The sequence below is a fragment of the Kuraishia capsulata genome, genomic scaffold, assembly GCF_000576695.1.
Source record: "Kuraishia capsulata CBS 1993 genomic scaffold, Kuraishia_capsulata_scaffold_1, whole genome shotgun sequence".
Taxonomy (NCBI): Eukaryota; Fungi; Ascomycota; class Pichiomycetes; order Pichiales; family Pichiaceae; genus Kuraishia; species Kuraishia capsulata.
The window spans coordinates 1,567,986-1,590,037 of NW_019172950.1; the positions used below are offsets into that span (position 1 = coordinate 1,567,986).

At 45.3% G+C, this 22,052-nt stretch overlaps 15 protein-coding genes across 15 annotated transcripts; 8 read left to right on the forward strand and 7 right to left on the reverse strand.

Moving 5' to 3' along the window:
* Positions 1 to 151: 151 nt before the first annotated feature.
* Positions 152 to 1,384, forward strand: KUCA_T00000846001 (uncharacterized protein; the record flags this gene model as incomplete). The annotated part of the gene is made up of 1 exon (XM_022605424.1): positions 152 to 1,384. The coding sequence occupies one exon, from the start codon at positions 152 to 154 to the stop codon at positions 1,382 to 1,384; it is 1,233 nt and encodes a 410-aa protein (XP_022456894.1).
* Positions 1,385 to 1,438: 54 nt separating this feature from the next.
* Positions 1,439 to 2,242, reverse strand: KUCA_T00000847001 (uncharacterized protein; the record flags this gene model as incomplete). Its single annotated transcript, XM_022605425.1, has 1 exon — positions 1,439 to 2,242. One exon carries the CDS (start codon positions 2,240 to 2,242, stop codon positions 1,439 to 1,441), a length of 804 nt encoding a protein of 267 aa, XP_022456895.1.
* A 217-nt stretch (positions 2,243 to 2,459) lies between these two features.
* Positions 2,460 to 2,776, forward strand: KUCA_T00000848001 (uncharacterized protein; the record flags this gene model as incomplete). The annotated part of the gene is made up of 2 exons (XM_022605426.1): positions 2,460 to 2,537; positions 2,591 to 2,776. The coding sequence occupies 2 exons, from the start codon at positions 2,460 to 2,462 to the stop codon at positions 2,774 to 2,776; spliced, it is 264 nt and encodes an 87-aa protein (XP_022456896.1).
* A 173-nt stretch (positions 2,777 to 2,949) lies between these two features.
* On the reverse strand, positions 2,950 to 4,233 carry KUCA_T00000849001 (uncharacterized protein; the record flags this gene model as incomplete). The annotated part of the gene is made up of 1 exon (XM_022605427.1): positions 2,950 to 4,233. One exon carries the CDS (start codon positions 4,231 to 4,233, stop codon positions 2,950 to 2,952), a length of 1,284 nt encoding a protein of 427 aa, XP_022456897.1.
* Positions 4,234 to 4,486: 253 nt separating this feature from the next.
* On the forward strand, positions 4,487 to 5,320 carry KUCA_T00000850001 (uncharacterized protein; the record flags this gene model as incomplete). The annotated part of the gene is made up of 1 exon (XM_022605428.1): positions 4,487 to 5,320. The coding sequence occupies one exon, from the start codon at positions 4,487 to 4,489 to the stop codon at positions 5,318 to 5,320; it is 834 nt and encodes a 277-aa protein (XP_022456898.1).
* Positions 5,321 to 5,523: 203 nt separating this feature from the next.
* KUCA_T00000851001 (uncharacterized protein) lies at positions 5,524 to 6,579 on the reverse strand (the record flags this gene model as incomplete). The annotated part of the gene is made up of 1 exon (XM_022605430.1): positions 5,524 to 6,579. The coding sequence occupies one exon, from the start codon at positions 6,577 to 6,579 to the stop codon at positions 5,524 to 5,526; it is 1,056 nt and encodes a 351-aa protein (XP_022456899.1).
* Positions 6,580 to 6,594: 15 nt separating this feature from the next.
* KUCA_T00000852001 (uncharacterized protein) lies at positions 6,595 to 6,903 on the reverse strand (the record flags this gene model as incomplete). The annotated part of the gene is made up of 1 exon (XM_022605431.1): positions 6,595 to 6,903. One exon carries the CDS (start codon positions 6,901 to 6,903, stop codon positions 6,595 to 6,597), a length of 309 nt encoding a protein of 102 aa, XP_022456900.1.
* Positions 6,904 to 7,239: 336 nt separating this feature from the next.
* KUCA_T00000853001 (uncharacterized protein) lies at positions 7,240 to 7,479 on the forward strand (the record flags this gene model as incomplete). The annotated part of the gene is made up of 2 exons (XM_022605432.1): positions 7,240 to 7,375; positions 7,433 to 7,479. The coding sequence occupies 2 exons, from the start codon at positions 7,240 to 7,242 to the stop codon at positions 7,477 to 7,479; spliced, it is 183 nt and encodes a 60-aa protein (XP_022456901.1).
* Positions 7,480 to 7,687: 208 nt separating this feature from the next.
* KUCA_T00000854001 (uncharacterized protein) lies at positions 7,688 to 8,716 on the reverse strand (the record flags this gene model as incomplete). Its single annotated transcript, XM_022605433.1, has 1 exon — positions 7,688 to 8,716. One exon carries the CDS (start codon positions 8,714 to 8,716, stop codon positions 7,688 to 7,690), a length of 1,029 nt encoding a protein of 342 aa, XP_022456902.1.
* Positions 8,717 to 10,097: 1,381 nt separating this feature from the next.
* Positions 10,098 to 12,074, forward strand: KUCA_T00000855001 (uncharacterized protein; the record flags this gene model as incomplete). The annotated part of the gene is made up of 1 exon (XM_022605434.1): positions 10,098 to 12,074. One exon carries the CDS (start codon positions 10,098 to 10,100, stop codon positions 12,072 to 12,074), a length of 1,977 nt encoding a protein of 658 aa, XP_022456903.1.
* A 629-nt stretch (positions 12,075 to 12,703) lies between these two features.
* KUCA_T00000856001 (uncharacterized protein) lies at positions 12,704 to 14,035 on the forward strand (the record flags this gene model as incomplete). The annotated part of the gene is made up of 1 exon (XM_022605435.1): positions 12,704 to 14,035. The coding sequence occupies one exon, from the start codon at positions 12,704 to 12,706 to the stop codon at positions 14,033 to 14,035; it is 1,332 nt and encodes a 443-aa protein (XP_022456904.1).
* Positions 14,036 to 14,283: 248 nt separating this feature from the next.
* On the forward strand, positions 14,284 to 14,722 carry KUCA_T00000857001 (uncharacterized protein; the record flags this gene model as incomplete). Its single annotated transcript, XM_022605436.1, has 2 exons — positions 14,284 to 14,543; positions 14,599 to 14,722. The coding sequence occupies 2 exons, from the start codon at positions 14,284 to 14,286 to the stop codon at positions 14,720 to 14,722; spliced, it is 384 nt and encodes a 127-aa protein (XP_022456905.1).
* A 236-nt stretch (positions 14,723 to 14,958) lies between these two features.
* KUCA_T00000858001 (uncharacterized protein) lies at positions 14,959 to 16,369 on the forward strand (the record flags this gene model as incomplete). Its single annotated transcript, XM_022605437.1, has 2 exons — positions 14,959 to 15,052; positions 15,105 to 16,369. 2 exons carry the CDS (start codon positions 14,959 to 14,961, stop codon positions 16,367 to 16,369), a joined length of 1,359 nt encoding a protein of 452 aa, XP_022456906.1.
* A 227-nt stretch (positions 16,370 to 16,596) lies between these two features.
* KUCA_T00000859001 (uncharacterized protein) lies at positions 16,597 to 17,446 on the reverse strand (the record flags this gene model as incomplete). The annotated part of the gene is made up of 2 exons (XM_022605438.1): positions 16,597 to 17,287; positions 17,340 to 17,446. 2 exons carry the CDS (start codon positions 17,444 to 17,446, stop codon positions 16,597 to 16,599), a joined length of 798 nt encoding a protein of 265 aa, XP_022456907.1.
* Positions 17,447 to 17,652: 206 nt separating this feature from the next.
* Positions 17,653 to 21,099, reverse strand: KUCA_T00000860001 (uncharacterized protein; the record flags this gene model as incomplete). The annotated part of the gene is made up of 1 exon (XM_022605439.1): positions 17,653 to 21,099. The coding sequence occupies one exon, from the start codon at positions 21,097 to 21,099 to the stop codon at positions 17,653 to 17,655; it is 3,447 nt and encodes a 1,148-aa protein (XP_022456908.1).
* Between the last annotated feature and the right edge of the window lie 953 nt (positions 21,100 to 22,052).

The window sequence follows — 22,052 nt, forward strand, 5'->3', positions numbered from 1 at the left end:
AATTGAAAGCGCCATCTGCTTGTGTTGAAGATGCTTAATATATTACAATAGATAAACAACTCTCAACAGCTCCCTATACCTCCTATTTTATTGACACAGCAGCTTTTGAAACGTCTATGCCAGCCATAAATATTGCATTATAGTATCTCACATGGATATACCGAAAAACCTGCTACGAAATAGCTCTTCCCACTCACCTGGCGATGAAGCGGCTTATGCCTCGAACACCAAGACTGATAACAAGGAAGATGGTAATATCCCCATGCAAAATGCCGCTCAACTTACAAAGACGAATACCCAGGTGATCTCTGCAACAACTGCAGGTACTCGAGCGGTGCTGTACCAGTTTTTGTCTCTATATCTAAGAACACCGGCCAAGCTGTTCAGACCATCAAGATTCGACTACCTGGCAACTGCTCGGATTTTGCTTCAAGACTCACTCAAAGCAAGACCATACAATTTCTTCTCGCATTCTGGAATTGCGATGCTGGTGAATGCTGTTAAGAAGGAAGGCTGGAAGTTTATACCGTCCCAAGTCTTGCCTCCCATCATCGCCAACTCAGCCACGGGTGTGGTTTTGTACACCACCTACCTCACATCTCTTCAATACTTCAATGGCTTTGGAAATGCAACTTTGGAGAGCCCGAATCCCATTGATACCTTCAGAGCCGGTTTTTTGGCTGGTGCGGCTCAATCGTTGGTTGCGGCCCCCATTGATGCAATCTATGCCAGATCCAATGCCTCGGAAATAATAGGAGGAAAGCACGAGAACCTGTGGAAGTATGGTATGTACAAGCTCCAGCAGATTGGACTGGTGGGTGTGTTTGCTGGATTTGGTGCCAGTTTCGTAAAGGAAAGTTTTGGGTTTGCAGCTTACTTCTCCACCTTCGAGGTGATAAAGAATCAGGGTTACCATATGACTACAAAATGCATTAATTGGTACGATTCGGCAAAGGCTTATGTGTTGAAACGTGAGCCAACTCATCTGTCAGACGATTCCAAGTCAGCCCGAATTTTGAAAACCTCGTTCATTCTCTTTGCCGGTGCTACTGCTGCCTTCAACCTTCTTGCCATTCAATACCCCATCAACAAAATCCAGAACATACACCTGGCGAGACTGGAGGCACTGGATATCTTCAATGAGTCAACACACCAGCGCAGACCCTTCATCAAGCTCTACTACAAGTCGTATCTGGATACCATAGAGCAGGTGCTTTACATGAAGCAGAAGTCAACTCTTACATGGGTAGGCTGGTGTTACAAAGGTTTTGTGTCCAATGCTTTAACCACAATCCCAGCCTCGTCCATAGGTCTTCTGATATTCGAGATCACCAGACAAAGACTCAGCACGGACCTGGAATCCTCGCTGAGGATGAAGCCATGAAATATAATGAATATTTAATCAAATGTACATAGAAGATACATCATGTCATGACCATCATTGCTGGGCCAACACCTTCTGATACGCAGCCCACCCGGCACTTCTGTATCTTTCTCCTTCCACCTTTGGGTCTCTTCCCTTTCCGAACAATCCTCTGCCTACAATGATCAGGTCGGTACCAGTCTTGAAAACCTCGTCAACGGTTCGGTATTGCTGGCCCAGAGCATCGCCCTTGTCATCCAGTCCAACACCTGGGGTCATGATTAACCAATCAAAACCTTCATCTCTCCCTCCCATATCATTCTGGGCAATGAAGCCAATCACGAACTCCTTATCCGTTCTAGCAAGATCAACAGTCTGAGTGGTGTACTCGCCTTTGGCCAAAGATCCCTTTGAAGACAGTTCGGCTAACATCAGCAAACCACGTGGCTCTGACGTCGTTTCCTGAGCAGCCTCTTTCAATCCCTTTATGATTCCAGCACCTGGAACAGAATGAGCGTTGGTAATGTCAGCCCATTGCGCGATCTTGTAGACACCACCTTTATACTGCAATTTGACGGTGTTTCCAATGTCTGCAAACTTCCTGTCCTCAAAAATCATGAAGTTGTGTTTCTTGGCCAGTGCAAGAAGTGGGAGAACAAATCCATCATAAGTGAAGTCCTCAATGACATCAACATGGGTTTTGAGAAGGCAAATATATGGACCCAACGAGTCCACAAGTGCCAGGATCTCGGCTGTAGTTGTCAGATCCACGGAGGCGCACAGATTCGTCTTTTTGGACTCCATGAGCTCCAAAAGGCGGCGTGCCACTGGCGATGTGTGAGCATCAGCTCTGGCCTGGTACGAAGAGAGGACAGTCATTAAACCAAGTCAGTTTGTCGGGTTGGAAACTAACACCAGAGAAGAGAAACACACCTTGCTTGAAATAAAATTTGAAGTGCGGCACCCATTGCGGTTACCCGGTCGTGAAATTTTCAGATTCACCGAAGAGGGAGTACGTCTCTAAATGCTTCGGAAGCGAAGTGTCGAAGCTGGGCGAGAGACTTATCTACACATATCAAAACATTGACATACAAAAATGGATCAGCTAAACGGAAAGGAACAACAGGAGTTCCAGAAGATTGTGGAACAAAAGCAAATGTCTGATTTCATGAGAGTAAGTAGTGGCAATCGAGACTACGAAGGCGCATCTCATACTAACCATCATAGCTTTACACAAACTTGGTCGACAGATGTTTCAACGACTGTGTCAACGACTTCACATCCAACAAGCTCACCGGTAAGGAAGAGTCTTGTCTCTCCAAGTGCGCGGAGAAGTTCCTGAAGCACAGCGAACGTGTTGGAGCCAGGTTCCAAGAGCAAAACCAGATTTTGATGGACCAAATGAGGCGTTAAGACGACCGCCATGGTTGCCGTGTTGCACAATCTTGTACTTAGTGTTTGTCTCATATAAATATTGAAATCCAAAGAATTCGGAGTTCAAATCTGAATAATTTATTTTTAGATATGCGATATAGCTCGGGCTATTCCATGTCTTTCTAGTATACAATAATGACCAACCATCTACCTTACAAACTATCCTTGAACAGCTTGATTAGGTTTGCAGTCTCCTCCATCATCTCTATAGTCCAGTTGTATGTTTCACTGTGAAACTTGTTGTACATGACAGCATTCGTGAACATCACCTGGAGTCTATATTCCAGTTCCTGGAAGGTGTTGATCTCCCCACGCTTAACGTCCTTCTGGATCTTCTTCAGGTCCTGAGGGTTCTTGATGAGCACGTAATACTCTGGTTCATCGGATTCACTCACCGGTTGTAGAAACATGGAGGCAAATCTGTTTGAAGAAATTTGCGTGATCAGTTGGGTTGCAATGGTCTGGAACTTTTTGTTGGTTGGTGGGGCTGTTGGGGTTTCCGATCTGTGTCGCCTCTTGGAGACCTCAGACTGTTCGTTGTCATCTCTGCTTCTTTTTATTCCTCTATTTGACTCATCCTCGTGATCTTCTTCCGGTTCGGACTCCTTCTCATCAACATCCATCGGAGACGCCGAGGGAGCTTCTTCGACAGCTGATGCTGATTTGTCTTCCTCACCAGCCCGGTCTGCAGTATCTTGGGTTGTTTCCTCCTTCTCCTCCTCCTCCTGAATATTCTTCTTCTCGCTCGTCTTCGCAACCTCGTCCTTCACAGTAATCTCTTCAATGGGTTCCGAATCGATCTTCGCCTCAGCCTTTTCCTTGTTCTCGAATTTATCGGTAGTATTCGGCTGCGTCTTATTGAACTCCTTGATCAAAAGGTCATCATTTACCTTTCCCTGTTCAATCATTTCCATCTCGTCTTTGCGCTTCTTGAAAACTTTTTCCAGAGACGATATCTCATGCAACGCTGAGTTCTTATAACTATTCAAAATCTTGATCAGTCTGTCCTTCACCATCGCAATCTGTATCCTGGTTGAGAGTTTGAAAATTGTCGTTTTAGGCACTTGAGAGATCACAGGATCCTCGGGCATGATGGGATCCAGCGAAAGACAATCCGCAATTACCTGAACGATCTGAACTGGGCTGAGAGTTGGTTTGGCTCCAGCAGGCTTCTTCGATTTGGTAATACTATGACTGGTACTGATATTCAACAAGTCAAACTCAGGATTTATCAGAGGGTTGTTGTTTATAAGTGCTTGCAAGTGCAAGATGTTGAATGAAACATAATCTGGTTTGGTTCCCACGGCTCCCGAGTTTGAAGCTAAGAACAACGAATGTATATGTTGTAAGGTGACTATCTTCTGTAACATGGTAACTTTGGCGTACGCCGCGGCGGCTGCCTGTGCAGCAGCAGTTTTGGATTGCTGACCTGACATCTCCTTTCCGATTGCTCAATCCCTGAGCCCAGAAAAGGATCGTTTGGTGAAGTTAAATGGTTGTTAATGAGGGACTACTGCGTGTAATATGAGGAAGCTTGACCACGATGACATTTGAACTAGGGTATTGGCCGGGTAACGCCTTCGATATCAAGCCGCGTCTCCAAGTTTATTGCACCCGTGTTATTTATGATCCCAAACGCGAAAGAGATATACAGAGAGGACCGAATTCTACGCACTACAAATAAACAATATGGAATCAGAGGTGTTGGAAGTGCCGACTTATTTTCCTCTTTTGTCGCAGAACATGACGACCATCAGCAGGGCACTGGCTGAATTGGAGAAGTCTGACACAAAGGTCCCATTTCTTGAAAGAGAGGTGAGGGAAAGCCTCGCCCTTTTTGTCGAGAATTCATTGTTGATATCTGCTGAAAAAGGCTCATTGAGCCTTGCTGAAGCCAAAGAGGAGCTGCGAAAGGAGCCTGTGATGAAGAAAGCAGAGAGACTGATTGGCCAAATGTCTACGGTGTCTACCGATCGTTCTTCTTTTGTGGAGGCGGTTTCTGAACTGAAAACGGAATTGCAATCTCGAAACAGAAAGGAGGAACCCTTGAGTGTGACAAACATGGCTGATTATACTAGGATGGATCACGAACCTGAACCAGCTGTTGTTATTTTTGATAATCAGCTCACGGAGGCCAAGCACAAAAGGCTCGAGAACTCTAGAAAGCAAAAAGAGTTTGCTGAGTTTACCGAGGTAATGATCAGCCCGCAAAAATTGCTTGCCGGAGAAGATGATGACGATGTTGCAGTGGAAGGTGGTCTTGTGGATTTGCGTTGTCCCATCTCTAAGCAAATCATGAACAATCCAGTCACCTCGAAGAAATGTGGCCACTGTTATGACAAGAACAACATTCTTAGCTTATTTGGAAGACAATCGAATACGAAATGTCCAGAATGTCCGATGCTGCTTTCCAGACAGGACCTAATACCAGATGAGTTGATGAAGGTTAGGGTGGAGTTTTACAATCGTGATTTGGAGATTCAAGAGAAATTTAAAAGTCACAGTGATATTGTGAGGTTGTGAAAAAAAATAAGGGCTTCAAGACCAAAATTTCGAGCTCTTGAGGATTGAATGCTGCTGGAAATAGAGAACATTGGAGGTTTCGAAGATTTCATCCTACAGATACAAATGAACTCCTCACCAAGAACCAAAAAACGGGTCTTTCTGCGCTTCTGCTAACAAACAGGACCGGCTGATGCTTTCTCAGAATAGCTCGCCATCCAGACTTAAGCGGCCAAACTTTCAGCAGTAACCCCCTTATAGGTACCAGTATAGAAGTCCTTGTTTTCCTTTGCATGTTCTTCTGGCTTGAGCAGAGCCAATGGATCCTTGAAGTCGATGTATCCAAGGAATGGATCTGAGGTGGTGAGACCCAACAGCTTGAGAGTTTTAACTGGCAAAGCCTTGAAGTACTCCACCGGAGTTCCAAGCATGATGTTTTCCTCCTGTCTCAAAGTCCCAAGGGTCATGAACAATATGGTAACTGCTCTGAACTCGTCCTCAGTGGTGTTGGCAGACCCACCATGGTAACACGACGCAAGCATGAAAAAACAGTCTCCTTTCTCTAATTCTGCATAGACAACCTCCTCGTCTTTGGGCTGTCTCCAGTGATCCCAAAGGTGGGAGCCTGGTATGAATCTGGTGGCTCCATTTGCCTTGGTGGTCCTGGTCAACCCCAACGCCGTACCCAGGGCAGAGTCATCACCATACCGGTAGGTGTCATTGTGTCTGTGGATATTATGGTGGATGATGTCATCACGATGCAACACCTGGTCTTTTGCACCCGGTCCAATTCTGAAAGTAATGGTGGAGTTGTGTTGCGGAGGAGAGTAGCCTTCAACGATCTGGTCACCAACCCAAGATGCGTTCTCCCTACCCAAAAACGCCTCGGAAACAGCAATGTTCAGCTCGTGAGACAAGAACTTTTCGGCGCATGTCTTTGATTTGACACACATGCCTGAAACTCTTCTGGTTTCTGCTGGAAAGAACGATCCATCCCAGGAGAAGTCCTGGTCCAAATATGGTTTAGCGTCAGCATAAATAGCATCAACCACTTCTTCTGGAAGGTAATTCTTGACGATGCACCCACCATAGATTTCGATCTTCTCGATGATTTTCTCGGCAGTGGCGGGTTCGCTGACGGTGAGGTCTTCCTTAGTGACCTTCACTGGCATATCATAGTCGTTCTTGAGGACCTTGGCATACTTGACCCCTTCCTCCTCATAAACAACATATTGTCCTCTGGTCTTGCTGGAAATTTGTCTCCCATTGGCTACAGTCATGGTGATTGTATATATTTAAATATTTTTATCCAAAATCAAGTTTACAAGACTCCACTGGAAAGCGACCAGGCAGCGTTTATATGGCATTTTGATGTATCGCGCTTCAAGTTTACTAATCGGGAAAGAGATGGGTCTTCGCGCTATGCTCGTGCATCTGCCCAAAACCGTCTTATCTCTTATCACATTCCAATATCGGCAATTTAGCTGTTTGGTGTCAGTTTTCCAAACTGACGAGACTGGTATACGTTTTAGTAATCGAGCCAAATATGTAATTTGGTGTGATTGCCGAGGAAACGTCTGGTATCTGCGGTCGCGGTTACCCATTTTGGTGACTGGTGAGAGAGGTTACGGATGAGGCAGCTGACTCATTGATACAACCTCACGGATTACGCGACGGGTTTGAAGTCTCTCAGTCTTGTTGATTGCCCATCCAGCTTCTGCCACGCCTCTTATATCGTCAAATAATTCACCAAGACTCGTATTTGAGGTCTTGAACCTCGAACGATTAACAATGTAACGTTTTGGTATATTCGGTTCAGACACTACCTATACCTTACGCTGAAAACATCTAGAAGAAAACGAGCATCTATACCACACCTTCCGACCCAACGGTGGTGACTGCCATACGCTGCGATTTAGACTTATAGGACTGCTCATCTGATGACTAGAGGCAACCAGAGAGAACAGGCCAGAGCTAAAAACCAGAAGAAGCTCCAGGCCCAGAAGGAGAAGAAGCCTGATCCCAAAAAGAGACAAGAGGCCGATGCTCTTATTCTGAGACAAAAACAGGCTGCAGGTAAGTGAAGGGTAAAAGGTCATTTTTTGGGTGTAAGCTTATACTAATATTTCACAGCCGATGCAAGAAAGGCTGAGGCTGCTGCCGCTGCCTTGAAGAAGTGAATAGAAGCTTAAGATGGTACTTCAAAGGTGCAGAGAAGACTTTGAAATTTTCACATTTGAGGCATTTGTCTTTATTGTTGATAACGTGAAGTGCAGAGTATGAACTTGAAGGCTACAGCTCACTTCTACAATATATAGATTGTCACAGAAACATAGACTATTGGAAAATATCCCCCTTTGCTTTAGTAAAACTCTTTCTCCCCTCCATCTAGTTCACCTCAGTTTGAGTAGACGCAGTCGCCTGGGCAGTTCTCTCGACATCGTACAAAAAGTCAAAGTAGCTCTTCTCAAAGTGGTGCAATCTGACATAACCATCTTCTCCGCCAGAAGCATATGAGGTCCCTTGAGGGTGGACTGCGATGTAATTCAAAGGACCGAAATGACCGTTGACACGACCGATCTCGTCTTGGAACACTTTGTGGAAAAAACGGGCCTCGAACTTACCCTGCTTCGAAGAGGTGGTGGTGACATCTTTGGCGTCCTGACCACCTCCCAAAATAACAAAGTCCTTGACTGGTGTTATCGCGGCAGAATTCATAGGTGCATCCGTCTCGTAGGTCTTGAGCATCTGGAGACCGTCCACGTCTAGTATATGTGCTGTCTTGTCCCTCGACGAGGTGATAAAGTAGGTGCCATCTGGCGAAAATTGAAGATCGCTCACGGTCTCGGTATGTGGTTTCGTGCTTGCCAAAAACTCGCCTGTCTTGGCATCGTACTTGGAGATTGTACCATCGGCATGTCCAGCAATGATGTACAATCCGCCGTAACTCCAACCAGCAACAGTGGCCTTGGCGAAGCCCTCTCTGGTCGTGATGGTAAGCATTGGTTCTTCAGCCTGGGGTCCAGATCTGTTCACTGGGTAGACCTCTATAGAACCCAGCTGTTTCATCACCTGATCCGTCACCATCAGAAACTTCTCTCCGGTTGCGTTGAACTCAACACGTCTCACTGGAGATGGCAGACTCCAGGTATGAACACATTCCCCAGTCCTTGCGTTCCAGAGTTTGGCAGAGAAATCAGCACTTCCGGTAACAACAAGCTCGGATTCTGGGTCGATATCGATGGACCAAATAGTACCAATGTGACCAATGAAAGTTCCCAGTCTTTCACCGTTGGACGAGTACCACACGGACGCAACTCTGTCCTTGGCCACGGAAAGAAGCAAATCGCCCTCTCTGTTGAACTTCACCTGGGTCAGGGAACGTTCATGCCCCTTGAGCATAATAGGCCTCATCATCTTGGCTGTGATTTGGTTGATTAGTTAGATGCAGGGCTATCGAACGTTGTCCTGAGTTGTTCGTGCTCATTTGAAGTTTTTTTCATCTGATGATAGTCGTGTGTGGCTTAAATGTGTTTATGTAATCACGGGCCTATTGAACTCAGAGCTTTGAGGTTGCAATACGAGCTGAGAATACAACTATGTCCAAAGGGGCTAGCTTTGATATACCATTAGAATTAGCATAATCACTTTTAATACAAACTTACTGCCTCAGAACAGCACTACACAAAACCTAACTCAGTTCTCATCACACATTAACAATTATATCAGCTAAACGCCGCATTGGCTCCGGCACGTCCTCCCGCCCGTCCTACGGGGTTTTTAAAGTTTTTTTTTTCATGTCAGGCGGCCTAAGTGACAGGAGATGTGGAGATCTGACGGGGTTTGAATTGTAATACGAACGTAGGCATATGGTTGCATGTCTGGTCAATAAAGCATGTTTGATGTTTATCTTCTTGTGGTGGTCAGATAAGCCTTTGGTCATCCTGTCAACTGTGGCTCTGACCGTTGGTTGGATGCGCAGCGTAAGATTATGATAAGAGTGTGGTGGTGGCCTGAAATATGGCTAACGTGAGAAAGAGGAGGTTCTGTTTATGTCGCGCAAACCGACTAAAGTTGCTCTCCAAAGCCAACATGCGAAATTACTTTTTCAAAATCAGTTTCACTTGTTGGTTAGCATTTAAAGTGCCGCTCAAGGCTCTTTGTGCACCCTATATAGCCGCACGGTAGTCTCTGCGTAGCCTTCGATCAGTCGACACCATCAAGTTGCCTCCGCAGAGAATCAAAGAAACACAACAACGCAAATATCTTGATCACAATCCTCGGCGGGTTTCGCATTAACTGAACATGCGTTCATTATCTTGTAGCTATCTCAAAGTCCAAAAGGGCTAAAAGTCGGAATCGTTAGGTGCCACATCGCAATAGTCACGTGCCGTCACCCAAGCAGAAAAAACCTCCCATAGTTAATGGGGACAAAGCGTTTTATTTAACCCACAAAACCACACAACCCCGGTTCGTGGCTTCATTCTGTTTCTGCTGTCTTTTGACTTATCCCTCTTTTCTTTGTTTCATCCTCTGTGGGTTTTCTGTTGATAATTTTTACCAGTCATCAAAAGGTTTGCTGGTGCATTGATACCTGTTTTTAATCAGCGTGAACGATCCTTACTACTGGTTCCACAACGCCTTTATTCTTTGACAAGAGAAATACCCGCACAGCTCGAATTGTATCTATATCTAGGCACATTTGCCTCTTGCGCGTCATTCAACAGCTCCGCATACACGAAATACTCAACGTATTCACGAACGCCACTATTACCAGCATACATCACAGTCTCCCGATATGTCTTTTCGGCCGCAGACAACGCCAAACGTTCTTCAAGACGTTTGCGATACCTCGAATGATCTCCACAAGCTTCTACCGAGTGCTATCGCCCAGAGCAAAGCGAGCTTTGCTGAGTCCACTCCTACGCTAGTGGCTGTTTCCAAGTTTCAAAAACATGGTGATCAGACGCAACAGGCACTTGAGGAAGGTTCCTCCATATTCGCCCCAACAAGCTCGAAAAACGTCACTCCCTCGTTGAGTAAGAATAACTACCAGAAATTTTGCTACAGACACAACCCGGAGGTGAAGAGAACCACGAGAGTCGACGAAGACAAGATGAGGCAGATTCAGAATTCTCTCGAGAAGCTTCCAATCAGAGAACAGGAGGCAATTAGCAACGTGTGGTCGCTTTTTTCTGCTGCGCCAAGCCATCATAGAACTCTGATGCTTCAAGGATTATTGACCCAGTGTTGCTTTCCCCAGTTATCGATGCTTTCTGAGGAGGTGTCCTCTCTGATTAAGATTGACTTTATCACCGCGTTACCAAGTGAACTCTCGCTGAAGATCCTTTGTTATCTCGACTGTGCTTCGTTGTGCAATGCGGCTCAGGTATCAACCAAATGGAAGAAACTAGCTGACGATGACCGTGTTTGGCATCATATGTGCGAGCAGCACATCGACAAGAAGTGTCCTCAGTGTGGATGGGGATTGCCCTTAATGCTCTTGAAGAGAGCCAGAGAGATGCCCACTGCTCCCAGTGCTGCTGCTACTGTGGTGACGCCACCAGCATCGGGCTCTGAAGCTGAACAAGAAACTACAGTGACCAAGAAGAGAAAGAACAATTCTGGCAAAGCAGAACCTGCAACAGATATCGACATGGTGGCGTCCTCTTCTTCTAACAGCCAGCAACAGGCGGTTCGTAAGACGAGGCCATGGAAGATTGTCTACAGTGAGCGTTACAAGGTGGAGAGGAATTGGAGGAAGGGAATCTACAAGGCCAAGGAATTTCAAGGCCATGAAGACGGTGTGACGTGCATTCAATTCGATGACCAATTTTTGATGACTGGATCTTACGATAAGACCGTGAAGATCTGGAATGTGAATACTGGTGAACTGCTTAGGACTCTGGAGGGCCACAATGGTGGAATTAAAGCCCTCGTTTTTGACGATCAGAAGCTGATCACTGGTGGTCTAGATTCAACGATCAAGGTTTGGAATCACCACACTGGTCAGTGTATTTCGACATACAGAGGCCATGCCGAAAGTGTTCTCTCTGTCGACTTCCACAATAAAACCATTGTCTCTGGAAGTGCAGACCATACTGTGAAAGTGTGGCATGTGGAGACCAGAACCTGTTACTCTCTGCGTGGTCACACCGAATGGGTTACCTGTGTCAAGATTCACCCAAAGAGCAACACCATATTTAGCGCATCAGACGATTCCACGGTGAGAATGTGGGATATGAGCACCAACCAATGCATACGTATCTTTGGTGGGTTTAAGGACAACGGTCACATCGGCCAAGTCCAATGCGTGATTCCTTTGACTATCAAGGATGCTCTTGTGGAAGACGAAAAAGAAGGTTTTGAGGAGGATACGGCTAGTATCAGCGAAGACGCCGAAACAGGCACCAACGATGAGAATTCTGAGGAGGATCTCAACAACAAAATTCTAGATGATCCTAACTACCCAACTCATCTTTTGACTTCTTCTCTTGACAACACGATCAAGGTATGGGATGTGAAAACAGGAAAGTGTATAAGAACTCAGTTTGGTCACATCGAAGGTGTTTGGTCTATTGCTGCTGATACCTTCAGAATAGTGTCTGGAGCCCACGACAGACTTATCAAAGTCTGGGACTTGCAGAGTGGAAAGTGCATGCACACATTTGGAGGAAACAGTGCCCCGATATCATGTGTCGCTTTAGGGGACTCCAGGTTTGTGAGTGGTCTTGAGAATGGTCGTGTCAAGATGTACTGTTTTGACGATGTGTGATCAAAGAATATGGCTACGGGTTATTGGCTATCAATATGCTGCCAATATGCTACCAATATACTGGTCTGGCGAACAGGCAAACCATAAGGAAATTAATGGTGTTGCAATTGTCTAATTTTATAAATTTTGAATGGGAATGGTGTTATTATAAAGGATGTTGAGTAGATTACAGGATGAGCCTCAGTTCCAATATACTTGCAGTTGATCGCTCGGTACAGCTGAATATATTCAAGCATAATTGAGGATAAAATAGAAATCTTCAATTGCTACTAAATGCATTCATTATTTGATATCGTCTGAATTTTATAAATCGGCTAATTTTCCTCTATATCAGAATTTTTGCAATATTTCAGGATAACCTCACAAGTCGCATAAGGCAATCTATCTTGACGATTTAGAATGTCATGTAAAGTGTGAGATAACCACCCTTACGCACAAAGATATTTTTCAGCTCACTTTTTCAGTCCACTTCTCCTTTTTCATCGATCGCTTTAGAAATACCACAGTTCTCACTGAGATAAAACTAGTTGCATAGTTCAGATTCAATTATCTAACAGGGCTCTGATAATACCCCCTTCTGGAACTAAACCTAGGGAATTTCCATCTCACCAAGACACATCTACATCCAGATGCTGAGGACGGTGTTCTCGGCATACAAAGGTTATCATGCTCCGAAAGATGCAAGTTCCCAAGATGATGACAACTGGAATATGACCCAGACAAGAAGTCGCACGAGATCCTCGAGGCGGCAACTGGGACCTCCTCTTTCTGGATTCGATCAGCTGAAATGGGACGTTGTGGGGAAGGGCCATAGCATAGTGTATGGAGACTCGAAGCCGACAAAAAAGGGGCCATCTAGTTCGGATTCCGATATTAGTGATGATGATAGGACACCAGATGGAAACCCCAAGGAAAACACAGAGGGGAGTCGCTTCTACTCCGAGGATCAAATCCCCTATGACGAATTCGATGGTAATTTTTCATACGCGTCTCCTGACATACTAGAACCCGACCAGGACATTGAGTTCGAGGCAAGCCGAGGTGATAACGAAAAGAAGGAAAGAATTGGAAAAAATGGAAAAAACAACAAAACCAGAGGCACTGGGAAACATCGGAAGCAGGACAGGGTCATGAGCAGGAAGCTGGAGAGAAAGGCAAGAAAGGAAGAGAAGAAGCAGAAGAAATCACTCAAAAGCTCAGGCTTATATGCAACTAGTGATGGTGACAAGGTGAAGTTGTTGAATGAACTTTATCGGGAAGCATCTTCAAGGCTGGAAAGCTCTTTCAAGTACTATGATGTTTCGGTGTACAAAGAGGATCTGTTCAACCTTACGGATGACCAGTGGCTGAACGATAATAACCTCTCATTCATCTACGAATTTCTCACGCGATTTCAGCTTGTTCCAATTTTGTCTTCTCTATTCAATAAGAGTATTCCGCTGGAAAAATCGTCCGAATCGATAATCCTTTTGAAGCCATCCATGAGTTACCTTCTAATGCACACACGCGACCCTACCATGTTGAAGGGTGTGCTTCCGCCTATGGAGCGTGCGTCGTTCGTTTTTCTTCCTGTCAACGATAACGACGATGTTGAATTGGCAGAGGGAGGATCGCACTGGTCGTTGGTAGTGGCTTCAATTCCAGATAACACTTGCTTCGTTTTTGATAGTATGACTTTGGCTAACGAATCGGAATCATTGACACTGATAAACCGGTTTGAAGCATACATGGGACAGAAATATAAAGTCAGAGCCAACATGCCAACTCCGCAGCAGATTAACGGAAGCGATTGCGGAATCATGGTTTTACAGACCACGGCTTTGCTCCTGGCTCGTCTGCTAAACAGCGAAGAAGGTGAGCCACTATCATTTGACCTCTCTGAAATCAATCTGAGTGCGATCGATGGCAGGATATTTGTTCTGGGTACTATTCTCAACCTTCTGAGAAGCACTTCAGGATAATTTGTAGCATATAAAGAGCACTTTATTTTCCATACACAATGGTAATGTACCTCATAATTTTTTGTTCGGGAGAACCGTTGTGTTCCCAAGGTCAATGGTGCGGCGCTAAGATGACCCGTAATACAATTGGCAGTCTGCATAGCTCAACACCACAACCCATACAAGTATCCATCTATTGCATTGTACATTGTCCGAATCAACTCCGCAAACGTCAAGCAAATTGACGGGATCTATAGACGGGATACAGAATGAGTTCGAAAGTTGTGCCGGTGGATTATATCACACCCAAGTTTCCATCGCTAGGTACGGACTATCTATACTATACTAAGGACATCTGGTGGTTCACGGTCATTTGGACGATCATCTTCTTTCTTATATTCTTCGGTGGCTCATCCCTATGGGCTGCTTTCAATCATAGAAAACATATAATCTCTATATGGATACCTGTTGTTTACTTGGTCATAGGGGTCATCGAGGGCTTCGTCACGGGAACGGTGACGGGAGTTATGTAAGTGATATTTCAAAGGAGTACCCAGCTTCTATGTGGCAACTAACCTTAGCAGTATTGGCGAAATCTACAAAGCAGGTGAGTTCGCAATGACGACTTGGATACCGTTCGCATGGGGATTCTTGCCCATATGTTACCATATCATCACCTCATATTCGCTCACATCGGTTGTTTTGTGAAAAGGCAAGAGTTCTTTCCTAAGCATGCGAGCATACATCACTCAGGAATTGTCTGAGATTGTGCATATTGTTGTTATTGGTATTATTGGTGTTATTGGTGTTATTGAAGCGGACTCTTAGCCCGAGTTTGTCGTGTGAAACACAGTACGACGCACCAAAATCTATGCGTCAGAACGCGTGTACCTGATCTCTTCAAGCCTTCTATCAGTTAGTATATCCAAAGTCAGGTACATGCCATGGCTTCCAGCAAATCACCAGACCAGGATTTTGAGGATAAGATCCGAAAAGTTAGCGACGGGTTCCTTGAGATATGCCGCACTTTATACGCAGGTGAGTGCTCTTGAGTGTGGACGCGTCACCAAACATCGCTAACTTCTTTTAGAAAACAAAGCACTGGCTGCCGAAGTCCGGCACTTGACTCGGAAGAATTCCGAGCTGCAGGCTCAGGTATCACAAAAACATACTGCAGAAGGCCATTTTGTCAAGAGAGAGATAGAAGTGGCCACTTCCCAATCACCCAACAAATCGGCAACAAGTACTGTTCTCAGCACGGAACAGCCCCAGTCTTTGAGCATAGCAGAGTCCATGTTTCCACCTTCAAAGATGCGAAAAATTGAGTATGAGCTAGAAAGCTGTGCGATGGGTGCATCAATTGGGGCATCTATACCAGACAACGGTGACGTGATATGGATCCCTCAAACGCAGATTTCTTCGCCCATAATAGGAGGCGATGAAGAAGATTACGACCATGATGATTATAACGATAACGACGAAAACCAGAACGAAAATGAGAGCGCCAGCCATCCATTCACAAGTGCAACGTATCTATCAGCTGAAGACATGAGCATGCGTGAAAAATCGCCTGAACTGGTGACTAAGGCGTTGACACAGCCAAAAAAGGTCCTTGACGATTTAGAAATATCAGATAGCGAATTGGAAGACGTTGATTTGGTATACGGTGAGGATTCTCCTAAGCCAAAAGAGTCACGTCCCACGCAACAAACACCGTCCAAAGAGGCCAGCCAAGGTCAATTGTGGACTCCCAAAACTGCCACAAAGCCCAAAGTGGAACACGATGAAAACACAATTGACCTCTCAATCAACCCTGCGGCCAACAGATTTTGGGTTCTGGAGGACTTCAAGCCGAACCCCAAGACAAACTATAATCTGCCGTATGCCTTCAAGGCCAGTCGAATGGGCAAAGACATTCAGGCTCCCAAGTGCAGATGTAGTAAGTGTCTTGCAATTGCAGAGATCGTTGGAAAGACTGAGACCCACCACCGGATCAAGGCCGTTTGGAAAAGTAATGATACTAACGTCCTGGCACCTCAAATCCAGGACCAGTTCGATAACGTCATCCATCGTGACAACACTGAGATCTGGGGAAGGCCTGACTCTCCTCCGGGCTTCAGCAGGTCTGATTTCCCGACCACTCAAGAGAGGCTCCAAGACAGAGAGAAAAGCGAGGTGCTCAACAGAGCAAAAACTCTGGAAAGACTATTGCAGGCCGTGCAAGTGGACGGGCAATTCAAAGGGCCAATGCCTCCCCAAGTTGGAAAGTATATATTCAGGAGTGATACTTTCAACGGTGCAGTAAGAAGTGGAAATTATGTCATGGATCACAGTTTGTTTGTGAGAGATGAATGATTATAATCTTTCTCGTGGATCTGACCCAGTCATAATTTCACGTTCACCTGTATATTCTACATAAAGTCTGCTACGCTGAAAATATGTTCATCATGAGTTAGAATCATTAAAGTGACCAATTGGAAAAACATGAAGAGAAGAAATTAGTTTCGGAACTAAGAAGATGAAGATGAGGGTTATATTGAAATTTTCATAGAAACCCCCCGTCAGGTGTTTCGATCCACGTTTTAGTCCCTATCCCTTTGAGCTCTCTTCTTGCTCTTTTCCTTGAACCGGTTGGTCTTTCTCTCGCTCTTGCTTAGATACCTAAACTTCTTCTTCTTTGGCTTCTTAGGCCTCTTGTTCGAATCCGTATCACTCTCCTCTTCAGAATCGTTGTGACCAACCACTAATCTCGCATACTGCCTAGCACGCTTCAGGGAGTCATTTAACACGGACTCAGACTTCGTCAGGTCAACCTGGTTGGCCTTCGCTATGGCTGCAAGCTCCTCTATTGGGTTTCCGTTGTCTATCGCCTCCACAGTTACGACTGTTTCCCCCACAACCGGGGCATTTGCATCTGTGGCGACATACACCTGTTTGCGCTTCAATATTCCCCTACTTTTTTTCTTCTTAAAATCCTCGGAGAACCCAGTCCACTCGCTCTCTTCATCTTCGTTGTCTTTCACCTCCTCATCTGTGACAGACGAATCCGGAGCATCATCGTTTTCTCCTTCGGATTCAGACTCAGATACCACAAACTGACCTCCATCTTTCAGCTGTTGTAATTCCTGAAGTCTCTGCTGCACTTTGTCCTTCCTCTCCTGCCTTATTCTAGCTCTCTCCTCCAGCCTATTCTTCCTTTCCTGTTCTTCGATGAATTCCTTGGCATGTTTCTGTCTCGCAAGCTTTCTCTTGTGAAATCCCGTAAGATACTCCCTGAAAATGTTAGACAATGCTGGTTATTGATAAGAACCCTTTGTTCACTTACACTCTGGCATCCTTGTCAAACACCACTTCCTCGACTCTATGTTTCTTGGCCTGTTTTTGTGCGTACTTCCTACCACCGGTAAGAATGTCCCTATTCTCTCTAGGCATCTTTCCTACACCTTATTTTATTGGTTCCAAAACCAAATCTATGAGATCAGAGGTGTGTTATCGGAAGAAGGTGGCTCAAGATAGAAAATGCTATAAAAAAATGGTCTTCCAGGGCGGGTAACCCCCGTGTGATGAGTACTGAGTATGCACACTGATTTACTGCCGTATTCGAGACGATATCGGTTCTTAAGAGTTGCCTATTTATGTTAGAAAAACTGTCTGAACACGTCTTCGTGCGTGAGGTTCTCCTGAAGAACCCCATATATAGCCATGAGCATGTTGGGGAACCTCGTGGCAAAATAGTTGTAGAATCCCCCTGGTAGAGGCCCCATTTCTTTCTCCAAGGCCTCTGGTAAGTCATTGAAATGATGATACTTGTTGCGTAAAGCCCTCAGTAGATCCATCAGTTTGTCCGTGTTGTATTTTCTGTATTTCCCAAGATTTTCCAGGAATATCTGGTCAAACTTGGAGTGCCATCCTTCTTTCCCAACCACATCTAATGCTACAGCCTCAAGACTTAGCAGCAGATCACTTGGTGGATCTCTGCGCTCAATCTCGAACCTATCTGATACCTTTAGCAGAAAGTCGAGCTTCTTGGCAACTGGCCAGAAGAAAGGATGTTTCAAGATGGTCCCTGTGTCCGGGCGTTTAGTACAGTCCCGAGAAATCATCCTTGAGATCAGATTCTTGGACTCGACAGCATCGATGTTGCCATCCAAAAGATCCAAGCAGTATTCTCCCTTGATAATATTACCCTCGCGCAGATATCTGTCTCCAAATGGATGAGCACCACCAGTCAAGACGTAGTAGAAGATGCATCCAGCAGAGAACACATCAATAGACCTGGTGAATCGTCTGTTGGAGAACGAATCAAACACCAAGGGCTCTGAGCTCTGAGACGAGATTGCCATTCCAGCAGAGCTCGATGCAAGGCTTGGGTTGTAAATGGAATCATTATCATCCACCAATAACTCAGGAGCCCTCCAGCCGGCAGTGCCAGCGGCTTGTGCGGTTGTAGCTCTGAACGACGACTGATCAGCCTCCAGCTTTTTGCAGAGACCAAAATCCGATATCAGCAATCTAATTGGACTGTATTCGTCAACTATCGATTCGTTCTCAACAGCAGTGATCTTCTTTGCATGCTTCTTCTTGGGAGGGACCACTAGTATGTTCTGAGGCTTGATATCTCTGTGGACGATCTTCAATGAGTGCAAGTGATATAACCCATTTGCAATCTGGTATAGTATTTGGACCGGATCAAGCTTGCCCTTAATGCCTTCGAACAGCTGGGGCTTCTCGATCAGATCCTCAAGGGTCGCTCCACAGAGTTCCAGTGCAATGTACAAGAACCTGTCGCTCTCCTGGGAGCAGAAGTATCTCACCACATTAGGGTGGTCGTCACTTTCTTGCAAAAGATTGATCTCGTGAGATGCAACATCATAAAAATCAATGAGCATTCTCTTCACAGCCACTGGTCTATTCTCAAAAGATCCTTTGAAAACAACAGTTCCGTGCGAACCGTATCCTAGTACAACATCAGAGATCACCAGGTTGGACTTATTAGGGATCGAGGAGGGTATCACGGAGATTGCATTGTCAGTATTAAGACCTTCACTTGGGGAAACGCTTTGCTCATCAGTAACCGCTTGAGTCTTTTTGTTTCTTTTACCTCCTCTGGCTCCTCTTTTTCTCTTTTTGGGAGCATTCACCAATGCGGAATCATCTCCCTCTTCCTTATCCCCGCCACTGTCTGGTTCAACAATTGTGACGTTCTTCTTCTTCTCGTGCGGCGTAGTTTCGTGATCATCAGATTGTTTCTGCAACAACTTCTTCTCCTCGATGATGGTAGAGATATCAATATCTTCATCATCATCGCCATTAGTTCCTGGGCTCTCTCCAAACCTTTCACGTTTTATCAGATTGAAACTCTTCTCTAACTCCACCACATCATCCTTCAAAAGCATATCAACGAGTTCAACTGCACTTTGGGTTCTTTTGAAAAGACCAAAACGACTGAGAATCTGCGTTAATGGTGGTAAGACTCCCAGTTTGGAGAGAAGCACTAGTGTTCCCAGCAATACTAGGGATGCCACTATATTCTCAAACAAGCGCAGCAGAACCTTTGTGACTGAGCCACTCAAAATACCCGATTCAAGGGAGCTGTCGTTCTGAGGAGGATCAATGGATAAAACGTCTGGAGTGGGCAACGTTTGCGAAAATCTAGTGGCAAGATGGTGGTCATTCTTTTCTCGTGTTGCAGGGACATACAGTCCTCTTTCATAACTTTGAAGTGATTTTGGTAAGCCAGTGGGTAACTGCTTGACATCGCTGTTCTCGGATTCCGAGTATGGTCCACAACGTGGATGAACACCCGCGATGGCTATGCTCATCATGTCCTCGCTCTTGAAAATAGATGATGACCGCCATCTTTCGCTGGAAGCGTATTTCGCAATCGGGGCTGATTTTACCAATGAAGGGTACCTATACTCCGACATGGCAAACCACGATCCGTTTTTGGTTCTATCCACAAACGTTCCTTCCGTCAAGCGAGCTACTTCTTCCTCAGCGTTTCCCATGTTAGGGTGTAGAGGATGAGGGAGAACCAAGAAATGACTATCCAAGCTTCCGAAATCAGTATCAGCATCTGATGGATCCCAAAAGATGTCGAAAACATTGACTGCAATGGCGGGAAGATTGGAAACCCATTTGGCAACTTTGGAGGTGGAGTCAATCGCGAGAAGCGAACTGTCATGAAAGGGTGCAATGTAGACTCCATCCAGGGATTCATAGTTCTGTCTCACCAGGTCGCTATCCAGGTTGTTGGGGCCCCATGCAGAGTACGTAATGTTCCATGAGGTGTTGTTTTTTGAGTATATCGTAAGGTCATAAGTTGTTTTGCCCAGAAGGATGGTAGAAGTTCCGGCCTCCACTTGCTCGTCAATCGGGCAGCTGTAAACTGCTTCATCCAGATCCTCTATACCCGTGAGATCATGATTATGGGCGTTCTGTTCGTTTGCGCAGCCGGGTCCAAAGGAGTCGATTAACCTGCCAGTTCTGGCATCAATTTTGTAGAGCGAGGTCTTCCTGGATCCGGTATAAACGTGTTCACCACCATTCATGGCAAATGGGGACTCTTTGATCAGGTTCTGCACACTCGATGAGAGTTTCTGAAGGCCACCCTCTTGGGTGAAGTAGTACAATGAACCGTCCTCGTAAGGCTCGATCATCCATGTTATCTTCCCCTCTTCGTTGACAGGATATGAACCATTCTCATCGCCATCCGAGCCCAAAACGGTTTCGCTCGCCACTTCCTGCTTAGATATCTGCACCAGTGGTGATTGTCCTAAAAGCGTCCACACCAGTTCCCCGGTATTCCGGTTCAAAGCATGCAGGTTTCCCTCGATGTCAGATGCCAACAACAAACTTGTGACCTTGAAGTCATCTATTGATCTGAGCTCGGATCCATAATCTTGGAAGAATATCTGTTTGTTCTGCTGTGTCGGGGTTTCTGTGTCATCCAAGGCATCATACTGTGGAACCACTTGATCGTCGTTTGATCTTTTGCTCCTGGTAGCATCCCAAAACGCACAGGTTATGCCAGTAAGACACAAGAGAAAGGTAAGTATCTGAAATTTGTGCCACCTTATGTTCATCTTTGAAGAGGCCCAAAATAGCTATGCAAACGAAGAACGATCAGCACCAGATATGTAGAGCCTGGGCTTTAATCAGAGCCTTTCTGTGACTCCTTATAAGGGGGACTAATTAATAAGATCCCGGTTTTGGCAATACCAAATGCTTTCTATTGCCCTATCGCCTTGTTTCCACCTTGTTTCCACGCGATTCCAGTCGCCTGGGACAGTGGGTCTTTTAGCCCCGAAGAATGGCAATCTCCCAAACCTAAAATCAAGGGGATAATATAAGAGGCTTGGTCAAAAATGGATAGCCAGTGCAAGACCTTGCCAAAAATGACCTTTAACAATGAATAATCAATGGCTTGTTGAATCGGTGACTTTTGGAGTTGATTGAGACTTCGACTATTCTACGATATTCCGAAGAGGCTTCAAAGCACCAAGTCCAAGCCACACTCATGTCATTCTCTTCGATGTGGCTGGTGCTGTAATTGTGGCCATCGGCACGTGCAAATAGACTCACCAGCCACTCTGGAATATAGGAAGACAAGATAGGATAAGGGGCATTAGAACACAAAACATTATATATATTGGACCGGATGTATGCTTTTTCAACACTAGACTTTGTTCGATATCCAGTAGTGCTAGTTTATCACAACAGGCTGGAAGTGGGGTGGAGTGGAGCGGCATCTTCCGTAGCTCACAATGCACTAACTACTCAGGCCAAATCTGCAAGCATCTGTGGTCTATCTCTTTAGGCTGGTTACGTCTATTAGAATTAGAACAGAGGGAACTAATGACTATAATGACTATAGCCTTAGACCATCAATTTTTAGTGAATTATGATGAAAACCCAAAAAATTGTTCACAAAACCGATTCTTATTATATTGTGATAAGATTTTTATTCAACTTTTTTTGAATTTCCACAATTTCGACCCGTATTTGTAACGTGAAACCAGATCGCGTACTTATCAAT